Here is a 12351-nt window from a genome sequence, read left to right as displayed (position 1 = left end):
GGGATGCATCTGTTCTCTCATCTTTTTTGTATGGAAAAAGAAGATGATGATGGTGCACCCATAGTCTAGCAGAAGGGAAATATTATGGTGCATCCAATTTGAAAGGGATGAAGACCGTTTGGTGAGCAGGGTAACTGGGTAAGACCGACTCGGTGCGGGACCCACCCTCTTATACTTGATAAGTCCAAACAATTATATTTATATAAGCAGTGACGCTTATCGTATAATATGTGATGAGATTTTTAGTGTGCTAACTGCTTATCACGTAACCGTTCAGCGTCTCAGCAGTCATTAACACAACACTGTTCTCTTTACACATTACTCTCTCTCTCACACGCTCTCGCTCTCTCTCTCGCGCGCGCTCAAACTCTGTTTGTTGCTTCAATCACCAAAAAAGTTCTTCTTTTTGCTTCAATTCAGCTCTGTTCATCATCTTTCATTCACAGGTTAGCACTTCAAGTTCAACAATGATTTTTTCTCCTCTCTGCTTACTTTATTCCAGTGCAAGAGTTCTTTCTAGGTTGCATTTCTCTCTTCAATAATGTATTTATTCGTTTTTCTTTCTTCTCTTTTTAGGTAATTTTTCAATGATATATTATTTCAATTTGATGCAATTATTATTATAACTCTTGAACTATGCATTTCTTCGTTTCTTTCATTTTGTTAGTTTGTTACTTCCCCCAAACCTTTCTTTTGTTCTTTAAATTTGAACTTTCTTTGAGGATCATGTTTGTATAATCCTTTAACTCTGCAATCAGAAAGAAAGTGATTCAATAAAAAAAATTCGGATTCAGATTCTTGCAAACAATTTTTTTTCCTCCTATCTTCCTTATGAACTAAGTAATCATTCATACTCTTTCTTTTAATGGCATTTCTCTAATAACAGAAGGGATGGATCCTAATGTAGAACGGGCGGAGCCCTCTAAGGATACTTCGTCTGAGGTACAATGGCTGAATTTTTTCTTTTTTCTTTTTGCGCAAAGATTTGCTGTTTTGACTGTGAAATTAAGAAGACGGTTTTCACATTCATTGTAGGTGAGATCAGCCATATCACCAAACTTTACCGTAAATGTTGTTCGAACATTGGAAGAGGAGTCGTCTCCTACTAGCATTGACTTTCATCCTGCTTCAGATGCGGTTCTTCTGGGTTTGATTACTAGAACACTTTTTTTTTTCTTTTTATGTTTGATTATTGTTTCATTTCGATTGTATTTTGAGGAACTTGATGGCACATAAATGAAAAGGCTAATCTATAGCTACTGCTATATGTTTCTTCAGTTGGAACAGATAACGGCACTGTACTAATTTGGGATGTCAAGGCTGGTGTGAAACTTTACTTCCACCATTTTGTAGTTTGGGATTTATTAGTGTGTTGCACTACAGTTCAGGTATGTCCACACTTCCATACTAGGCCATGCTTTGCTGAGTAGCTTAAAACTTATAATCAAGTTCATGATTCGAAATTGTGTTTACTATGAATCAGGATCTGGAGAATGATAAAAAATTGAGAGTTTCTGTTAACAAAGTCTTGTGGTGTGGTCCTAGTGGCTCATATTTTGGTAAGGATACTCAACTACTTAAGCAGTAAGTCAAATTCAGCAATGGCGACATAGTTTGACTTGCTGCTAACAAATATATATTTTTTTTTCCTTACGTTATACAGGGGTAGCATTTTCTCAACACCTTGTTCATGTATATCGTCGTGGCTCTGGTGGTATCGTTTACGTGAATAAAGAAGTAATATATCTGTTCTTCACCCTGTAAATCCCTAGTTATTACATGCATATAATATAAAATTAAAATTCTCATTCTGAATCTTGAAATGTTTTCTTCTCAGATTGATGCTCATGATGGCAGTGTCAATGATCTTGCATTTTCCCATCAGAAGCCGCATTCATCAGACATACTGATGCTCATAACATGTGGAGATGACAGGAAAATACATGTGTGGAATGCTGATACTACAGCCTTACTTTATACTTTTGACGGTCACAGTGCTCCAGTTTGTTCAATCTGTCCTTACTTGAAGAATGAGGTTCATGTAAGGTCTTGCATTATCATAGTGTCTTTATTTAAGGAAACTGTCTTAGACTCACCGGTTGAATTCAGTGCATCGCACAGAGAAACATAGGATTGTCCTGGTTGCATGCATTTCTCATTCTTCTTCTGCTACATGATTCTTATGCAGTTAATCCTTTCAACGTCAATTGATGGAAAAATGAAGACATGGTTATATCACAAGAGGGGAGGAGGAGGCAATATTGATTGCCCTGGAGTTGGAGATTGCAAATTGGATTACAATGCTGCTAATAACAGGTTGTGAACTCACTAGCCACAATTTAGTTCCAAAAATTTGTTTCGGGTTAATAATTACTTGCCCCATCCAATAATAACTGTCCGAGTCTGAACTTTTCTTTAGCAACATTAATTTTTTGATTTACCAATTTTCTCACTCTAAAGTTATTATTGGACTGAGAAAGTAGGAGGTAATTTGCACTCTTCTAATTGATCTTGATAAACTCCTTTTAGGCTGTTCTTGTGCGGAATCACCAAGGATAGAGAGTCATATTTTGTGGAATGGGATGAAGTTAAAAGATGCATAAAAAGGTCATACAAAGGGCTTAAGAATCCATGCTCTTCAACCATCAAATTCAGTTCATCTCCAAACCAAATTTTGGCTGCTGGTGATGAACATATGGTTAAATTTTGGAGCATGGACAATGTTGAGCTCTTGACAAGCACGGATGCCGATGGAGGATTACCTGTAAGCTTGGGAATATATTTGATTGGGGATCTTATTTCTCTTTCTTTATTAATGTTTGAGGGGGGTGTTTCTAAGTAAATTTAACAAAATTTCTAAGTACTTTAATTTGTGAATTGTGATTTTACTTTCAGGAATGTCCATACATTTGTTTCAATAGAAGGAGCACATTACTTGCTGTATGTGCAAAAGAAAACAAGATCAAAATTTTAGAAATTTCCAATGAAAACTTGGGAAAGGTAAGCATGCACAAATTTACGCTTGCTATATTACGCCTTGAACATTTTAATGCACCAAGTCCAATTTTAATTGATGCTGGAGCGTGAAGCATAGACACAATGTTCTTTTTTCTGTTTAATTTAGGTATATAAACATGGTGCCTTGTTAATATTGTTTATATTTTCAGCATGAGTGCATAAAAAGGTCTGATTCAAATGAAATATGGCCGAACTATTGGAATGTTTCTGAAATTTGTGAACCATCTCAGTGCCAGAGTTTGCAACTGCCTGTTCATACCAAACATATGGTACTGCATTTAATATTCTTTATTAGGAATATTATGACTAATAATGTGTTTACTAACTTCTTAGAACATGATACATTTTCTCTGTTAGTGTTAATTAACCATTTTGACGCTGATGAATGAAACACCGGATAACATATCTTGAGATTTTGTTTCAAGATTATTATCAGCAATTGTGTTCAACTAGTTTAAGTTGCACGAATGAAAAATAATGAATAGTTTCCCTTTGATGGAAACGCAGATTGATAGATTGACTTACAATCATGCTGGAAGTTGCATTTTTGCATTGGCATTGAACGGTAGTGTTGTGCGTTGGATGTGGCCATGTGGCCATACTAACTTGGATGGCAAGGTAAGTTGAATTATAAATGAATTTAATTTGAATGCACTATTATTTTAAAAGTTTTATGTTGGATAATGCAAACATAAGATTGAATAACGGTGTAAAACCCTATAATATTGTTTTGATATGCATCTACCGTTCTACCCAAACAAAGACAAATTATTTCTTTAAATAAAGATGACGTAATTATATGTAGGCAAATACAAAGGTTTCCCCTAAGAGCTTTCATCCGATCTTGAGGAATGACCTTAAAAAACACAACAGAAAAGACCAAGCTTCATGCCTTACTGTGTCAAAAGATGATCAGTATATCCTGTCCTCGTCAGGGGCTGAAATCAACCTATTTGATCTGTATCTGTCTCGGGTAACCTTAAATTTATCTTTTGATGTTATAAATCTTTCTGCTTTAACATTTTCTAGGATCTTTTTGTTTCATAAAGTCATCATATGATGTATACTTTTTCTTTTAAGATGATGGGAAATTTCAAGAGGAATGCACCTATGGCAACATGTATTGCTTTTCACCCTCATATAGACGGAGTAGCTGCTATTGGCATGGAAGACTGCAGTATATGTATATACAATTGCTTTATAATAGAGGTATATGCTTCTCTTGTATTGTTGCTATTATTAAAAATAAAATTAAAAAAAATGGAATAGGTGCATCATTGCTTTGCTTTCACTTACTCAGGATATAAAGAAGCTTGTTGATGGCCATACCAAAAGAGTAACTGCCCTTGCCTTCTCTAAAGAATATACTATTCTCGTTTCTGGTGATGCGGATGCTCGGGTAACTTTTCACAAATAATTGTTTCTTTGTTCAGTAATCAGATTGAAGTAAGTGAAGGAGTAGAGAGCAGTGCAAGAGGGAGAATATATGAAAAATATTAAGTGCACTTCATAAGAATGCCTTTTAACTTTTTTTTTGTACCTTGATGTTTTTCATTTGTTTACTTTAATCTATGTGAATATGTAAAACTAGATAAATATTCGAAAAAAGAGGTAGTAAGTCACATTCACCTTATCATATGCATCCTCTTTCAAATGTGAGGATCCTTATCATGTGGTATATTGTCTCATTATTTTCACATCTCTTGAAGATTTGTGTATGGGATACCACTGACTGGACACTGTACAAAGTTATAAGCTTGGAATCTCAACAGAGAGTAGAATCTGAAACTTGCATTCAGTTTAACAAAGAATGGACACACTTCTTTGTTACACATAATACTCACCTTGCAATTTATGAGGCCAAAAGATTAAAATGGGTCAAACAGGTTCTTATTGCCTCTCTCTCTCTCTCTCTCTCTCTCTCTCAATTGTAGCTCTCTTGGTGAACAATAATTATATATATGTTTTGTTTGTTTGGTATACCAGCGGTTTCTAGAAGATCCAATCTCCCGGGCAGTTTTCTCATGTGATGGCCATATGATATATACCCTTTTAGAGAATGGAAATCTTGCAATGTATAATGCTTCAGATTTGGAAATTCATTGCAAAATTAATTTAGCTACTTTTGTTTCCAAAGATCCAAGGTATGATTTATCACCAATATACACATGATCTTAATGTTGAATACATTTATTACTCTGCATATCACAATGCAAATATAATTGTAGTTTTTTTTTCTTTTATTTTTAAACAGTTATACATATTATGCTGCCATGCATGCATTGGAATTAATAGTCTTATTACATATTATATGTTGAATACTTTCTTTTTTTTTTATTCCAGTTTGACCATCAAACCAGTTTCCATTGCTGCACATCCACATAAGCCATACCAATTTGCTCTGGGATTCACAAATGGTACTGTTCAGGTGTTTGAGCCTTAGAAAAAGTCGGAAGAAGCAGCCACTGTGATGAGTTAGCGAAGTCCCAGTAAAAATAATAATAATAAAATGACAGAAATTGTGTAAAAGTTTCTATGAAATACTATTTTGTTTCTCATTCAAATATACATCTTACTCTTTCATTGTATTCTAGATAATGCACACATTTAAATGGAGATATTCACTTTGTAGTCTCAAATTTGTTAATTGATATTCAAATTTGTTACTTTTAGTAGGTTCCTCCCAATCCACAAATATCAAACCTTGGTTAAAGAGAAATAAATATGTAGCACTAAAATAAAACCTTCTATCAATACAAATAAATTAACTTTGCTCTTTCACAATTTATTGTGCACTAACCTAGACTCATTAAGAAAGTAAACTTCACCTGAACTTATAAATCCAATCAGCACCTAACTTTGTTACACCTTTTTTTTTTCTTCCCTTTTACTTTTTAATTCATTGTCCATGCCTTTATATAATTATTTATTATACTTTATTCATTTCTTTTAATAGGACAAATAGGATTATGAAAAAATTTGTGATGAAGTTATAAATTTCTAAAACAGAAAAAGTATCAAGTAAGTATTTGATAAAATTTTGCGAAAACATGAGTAAAAAAATATTCTTCGTACATTTTTTCAGATTAAAAAGAAGAAAAAGAAGTTACAGGCAGCATGTAAATAAGAGAGAAGCTAGTTTAGCTGCTGACAAGTTTGGCTTCTAGGGAAGGGATGCACCTCCAGATACATACAATTCTAAATACTTCATCACGGAGTACCAAAGTTTCGCGTTGATCTCATGTATCTCCATTATCTGAGTTAACTATGCCATCACGGAACCTAAAACCATTAATCAATGATTATAATTTGAAGGAAATAGCAGCAATTCATGCAAATTCGTTCATAGTATATATTGTGGCTTTGGCGGCTATGATGCCGTACAACGAGTTCACTCTCTACCCTATTTTGGGGGATTTCTTTGCTATCCCAATTTTGCTGGAATAAATAAATTATAATATTTATTCATTTTACGATATATATATATATATATATATATATATATATATATATAGATTTAATTACTATATCTTTATAATTTTATCAAACTTATATTAAATTTTTATATATTTTTCTTTAATTAGGTTCTGTTTTTAATTTTATAATAAAATTCTTTTAGTATAAAAAATATTAAAATTAATTAGATATTTTTTTAAATTAAAAATATTTATAATTAAAAATTTAATTATAAATCTTTTTTATCACATATTTTTTATGAAAAATATTCTATTAATTATAATATTTTTAATATAAAAATAATTAATTATAAAATTAAAAGTAGTATAAAAATTTAATTAAAAAATATAAAAATTTAATTATAAATTTTGTTAAAATATATTTTATATATATATGAATTTAATTGACAATATTTTTATACGTGCATCTAATTATATAATGTCGCATCAAAAAAAATAATTATATTTTATATTGACCACGTGAATAGTCATTTAAAAGAACGAATATAATTAAGAACGAATATAATTACAGGACTGATAAAATATTTTGAATGAATACCCAATTCGGCCGAAAGGACTACGAGGCTCCAAAACAAAAAAATACCCTTTTCGACCCTTGATCTTTATTTTTACGGAACTAATTAGTCCATGTGCTAAAAAAAACATTAACACAGGAACTAATCAGTCTCATAAAAATAAAAATCAGGAGTCAAAAAAATATTTTTTTATTATTAAAAGCCTCATTATCTTTAGAAATAATTGTCAAGGCCAAGCAAGTGACTGACACGTTAGCAAGTGACCTGCTTGGAATCGATTGCAGGGACTGAAATGCACATATATCAAAGTAGATAGAATCGATTTGGATTTTTATATTTATTAGGGGGTGCAAAGTCCATTAAACAAATGGTTAAGGACCGAAAAAGATATTTACTTAATATTTTATTTTAGTCATTTGCCCTAAAATATTTTAAAATACAACAAAAATACCTAATTATTAAATATATATTCTCAAAATTTACTATTAATACATTAGTAGCATTAATACAAAAGAATAAATGTAACTTAATTGGTTTAAGTCTCATACTTTTATATTAAACTTTGAACTTAGACTTTAATAGACTTTCACAAATTAAAAATGTTATTAATTTATTTATACAAATTAAAATTTTATTCTCTTTATCATTTATTATTTTCATTATCAATACAATTTTATAATTTTAATATTAAAATTAGTTGTAGTAAAACTAATTTTTTTTATTTATATTGTTATTTATTTTAAAATAACATCATAGATTTGGATTTCAATAATTTTTTACAAATTAAAAATCTTTTCAACTTATTTATATAAATTAAAATCTTATTATTATTATTTATTATTCTCATTATCAATATTTAGTGTATTCACCGATGTTCATTACGTAGTGTGCCTTTTTTCCCCAAAGATAACACCATGAGCCCAAGAAAGTCAAAAGAAAAACCAATATTTTGCTTAGACCAACCCAAATATTGGGCTATAATGAAGGTTAATGGGTTGACCTTGTTGCTCCAAAAATATGGGAGTGAATTTTTTTCGGTAAAAAAAAATTGAATGCGTTAAATTTAATCATTTATTATTCTCTCTTTCATATTTATTTTTGGTCTCACTTATAAAATTAAAAATAAAAAATCACATTTTATTCTCTCAAGTGTTAAAAAAACTAAAAAGAATCTATTTCTCAAAAACATAACCATAATCAATACCCAAAATACAAAAACGTAATCCCGACTGATCTAAGTTAATTACATTATTAAAGATTAATATTTTTTATAGACAACTGGACATTAAATCCAGAAAAAAATTAAATAAAAATTATCTTAAAAAATACAATTCCAATAAAATCTGCATAAAAATTTAAAAAAATACGAAAAATGAAAAAAAAACATTTTGACTAAAGTTTATAACCTTGTTATGTCAATATGATGCACAAATATTCGCTTTTCAAAACTTATGATGAATGTTTCACTTACTTAACTTACTGTAGTATTCTTTAATAGTTAAAACTAACGTTTTTAGAGAATGCAATTCGATAATTTCTTAAAAGCAGAGATTTATTGTCATTGTCAGAATTAAAGCGGTGATTGAACTGGTCATACTATTGGATCATTAGATCACTAGTTTAACTGGTGGATGATTGATTTAATCAATTGACTTGGTCTCATATAAATAAAAATTATAAATAGTCAAAAACTTAAAATTAAAATTTAAAATACATAACTTCACTAACATTTTAAAAATAATCAAGCTATTTTAAAATAATATGGAACATGAACAATAAGTATTTTATTTGATAGTATTTTGTTTTTTTATATTAAAATAATTATTATTTTCAAAGTTCAATCATTTATTAATTAGTTTATACCTTATACGATTATATACTACAGATATTTATTGAAAAATAATACTAATAAATATCATATAATTATGAAAAGAAATAATTGAGTTTATAATTATTGTTAAATAAAATATAATTAATTTTAGAATGAGTGAGTTTATAATTAAAATTAAAATAAATTAAATAGAAGTAAACTATTTGATAAAAGATATTTATGTGTATTATAATTTGCATATATATTAACAAAGAGCATGACAACCTAGTGATTGTTCATGCATGCCACTTTCTCGAACGGGGCACACGTGTTGGAGCACGATGAACTTGCAGAACATTGGTGCGCTGTAGGTTCGCTTTCTTATGCAACCGAGCGGTTCAGTCAGACTGATCTTCATCGAATTTGACCGATTTTTGCCAATTCGTTTCAAGTTTGACCAGTTCGTACTGGTTCTTTGTAGTAAACAATCCTAGTCTTGGACTGCACTGGTACAAAGCTCGGTTCACCAATTTTTTAGTTGAACCGGTCAGTCTAGTCCAATTTTAATAACTATGTTTACTGCTACTTTTAGAGTCCACTTTCATATAAATATTCATGTATCCAATGTTTAGGACCAAGCCAAAACCTAACAAAATACTCCAGAATTCTACTAGAGTCACCGTACAACTACCTATATTAGCACTATAACAAGCTACAAATTTATCTTCTTAGTCTTTTAATATACTGCTGTAAGCCGCCTGACCATCCTTTGTAATAGAGTTGAATTTAGTTTAAAAAGGAGGGTTTAGGGAGATCCAACGGACTTGTTTTTCAATAAAGCACCTAACTCTTTTCTTTACCAAGCTATCTCTTCATGCGGTGAGTTATACTCTTTAATTAAGTGCACCTCCAAATTATGAATCTTACCTTCTTCTACTGTATTGTCCCTTTCAAAAATATGCTTCTACGATGATACCAAAGGGAGCATAAGGTGTAAGTAAACAACAAGGGCCAAAGAATGCTTGGGTAATAGAATTGAGATGATAAGTTCTTTAATAACCAGAAAAAGAAAAGTTGATTAAAGAACGTACCAGAATTTAATGAAGCATCCATGCTCTTCCATGTATTATTTGTGACTCTGCAGTTGTGAAAGACGTGGAGCAAAGACTCTGAAGAAGAGCTACAAACCGAACAAGTATCTTATTGAGTCATGTGTCTACGAGTTCGAACCTCATTTGTCAAAAGGACTTTATTTGCAACTAGTCAAAGAAAGGTGTCCAGTCTTTTGGGTTTCAATTTTTCAAATTCTCAAAAATAAATCAACTTTAGAGTCTTTATAGGCATTTAAGTAGAGAGAGTACATTGACTTTAATATTAAATTTACCATTGGAATTAATATGTCGTGCTATCATCTTTTAAATTTTTTTCTGGAGGCTTCAAAGATGAAAAAATAGAGACCAAATTCTCTCCTAAAATCTTCTCAATTTCACCTAAATTCTAATTGCTCATTGATCATGTCGTTTAATATATCTTTTGATATATTTGGTTATGCCAAATCTTTAAATTTATTCACGTCCGGGATCCAAAATTAATTTAGTATATTCAAAATCAAAGTATACCAATGCAAAATAAAATACATATTTTTTTTTAACTTGGAATTTCCGTATAGTTCCATGAAAAACACTGTGATATTTTCATGTTTCTGGTCACCATTGAAGCAAATAATAAGCCAAATGAAATGAACACTAATGGATATTTATTTTTATATACTCAAAAGTGATTTTAGCCGCATAAAGAAACTAAAGTTAGAAATTTAGACTTCATTTAGTTAGTAGGTAGAGACAAATAAGACATAAACACAAAGATATAAAATGACATAAACATAATGAAACATGAAATTTGAGAACTTGTTTAGTATTCAAAGACATAACACTACTTGTAATTTATCATTCTAAAAAATGACAATATTATTCTTATTACAAACTATTAACACCTCTTTATCATTATTTCTGTAAATTCTAAAAAATTAATAAATAATTAATTAATAAATTAATTTTTATTTAAAAATTAAAAAATTAAATTTTTATAATTTAGAAAAGAAGAATGAATTAAAATACAAATTTTAACACTAAATTTAAAGATTTTGGTTCAAAATTAGGTTAAATGGGCCGAATTAGATTCACTTTGGGCCCAAGACCCAACCCACTTGCCATATAAATGAAGGGCATCAGCCCTTCTTCCCTCAAATGAAATGGAAACACGCTGAAATGGGTGAGCGGGAGAAGAAGCCATAGCTAAACCCTTGGTCCAATTTCATTTCATTATAACTTTCAATCCGAAGCTCCGATTGATGAGCCGTCAGCGGCCACGCGTTCATCTCAGAATTCTCTACAAAATTCATCGAACGATGTGGTGAGAAAATCATATTTGCTCACCCAGACTTCCCCTTTTTAGCTTCAAAAATCTTAAGTTTTGGTATTGAGAAATTGAATGATTTTGATGGTTTAGGTGAATTCTGACAACAAAAAATTATCGGGTTTTATCCAACTTCTCGTGGGTAATGGTAAGAAACTCATAAACCTTGTGAATCCTTTAATTATATGAGATTGAATAGTAAAATTAGTGGTTGTGTATGTGTGAAATTAGGTTTTGTACATGTGAATTGGAACAATAATGATGATGTTGGAAGCTTGAGCTCGGGTATTCAGAGCTGGAAACTCACTTGGTGAAAGCTTGGAGCTTTTGTTTCGAGGGCTTGCGGTGCCTTGTGGCTTAGGGAGAAATTTGCCAATGTATGGTTTTAGTTTCACATAGATAATATGTAATGTCATGTGAAACCATAGGCTAGACGACTATAAGATAGGTTGAAGCATGTATGTATGTTAAGTATTAGAATTGTTAATGAGATTGTTAAGCTAACTTGAAATGAATGTTGTTGATTGGTGACTGGATGAGGATTAACGAGGATATTGAATGTGAATGTTGAGCCTATGATGAGAATGTGGCGAATCATTGATTATTAATGAGTTTTGATAATGATTATGAGTAATGATAATAATTGATTGTTGATTTGTGAATAAGTTTGGATGATTATGAATTTGTTGGATTGAAATTGATAGAATTAGACATTGACACATTGAGAGAGGGGTGATAAGGGTATGGAAGGATTTTGGTTGGAATTTGGGTTGAAAAACTTTAGTTTGAGAATGAAATGTTGGTAAAATAGAGATTTGTGGATTTTGAAAAAAAAAAACTTATTTTTGACTGAGCTTTGACAAGCCATAACTCACTTTTCAAATCCCTAAACTTTTTCAAACTCATCTTAAATGAAAATTGGGTCCGTGAAGTTTACACCATTCAAAAAACGGATGAAAAACGATTTTTAACAAAAGAGTTATACACGTCGAAAGTTGGGTGTGCAAAAGACATTTCTGCAACACTTAGCAGCTTTTTGGCATTTAGAAGGGCTCACGTACACGAGTGCACACGCGACACGGCCGTTTGGTTCGGCCAGACATGCTCGTGTACACGG

General features: G+C 30.9%; 1 protein-coding gene and 1 long non-coding RNA gene across 2 annotated transcripts; both read left to right on the top strand.

Moving 5' to 3' along the window:
• Window positions 1–297: 297 nt before the first annotated feature.
• On the top strand, window positions 298–5657 carry LOC112771763 (protein TPR3). The gene is made up of 18 exons (XM_025816581.3): window positions 298–446; window positions 887–942; window positions 1036–1147; window positions 1279–1388; window positions 1484–1559; window positions 1664–1737; window positions 1838–2041; window positions 2189–2316; window positions 2530–2764; window positions 2896–3000; window positions 3168–3287; window positions 3526–3636; window positions 3824–3991; window positions 4099–4227; window positions 4319–4417; window positions 4728–4904; window positions 5005–5162; window positions 5362–5657. The coding sequence occupies exons 2-18, from the start codon at window positions 892–894 to the stop codon at window positions 5459–5461; spliced, it is 2157 nt and encodes a 718-aa protein (XP_025672366.1). The 5' UTR covers window positions 298–446; window positions 887–891; the 3' UTR covers window positions 5462–5657.
• A 5406-nt stretch (window positions 5658–11063) lies between these two features.
• LOC140178042 (uncharacterized) lies at window positions 11064–11891 on the top strand. The gene is made up of 3 exons (XR_011870112.1): window positions 11064–11231; window positions 11328–11382; window positions 11466–11891. It is a non-coding gene; the product is annotated as an uncharacterized lncRNA (long non-coding RNA).
• The last annotated feature ends 460 nt before the right edge of the window (window positions 11892–12351 follow it).

This window comes from Arachis hypogaea, chromosome 13 (genome assembly GCF_003086295.3).
Source record: "Arachis hypogaea cultivar Tifrunner chromosome 13, arahy.Tifrunner.gnm2.J5K5, whole genome shotgun sequence".
Classification (NCBI taxonomy): domain Eukaryota; kingdom Viridiplantae; phylum Streptophyta; class Magnoliopsida; order Fabales; family Fabaceae; genus Arachis; species Arachis hypogaea.
This window is presented reverse-complemented; position numbering and strand designations above follow the sequence as displayed.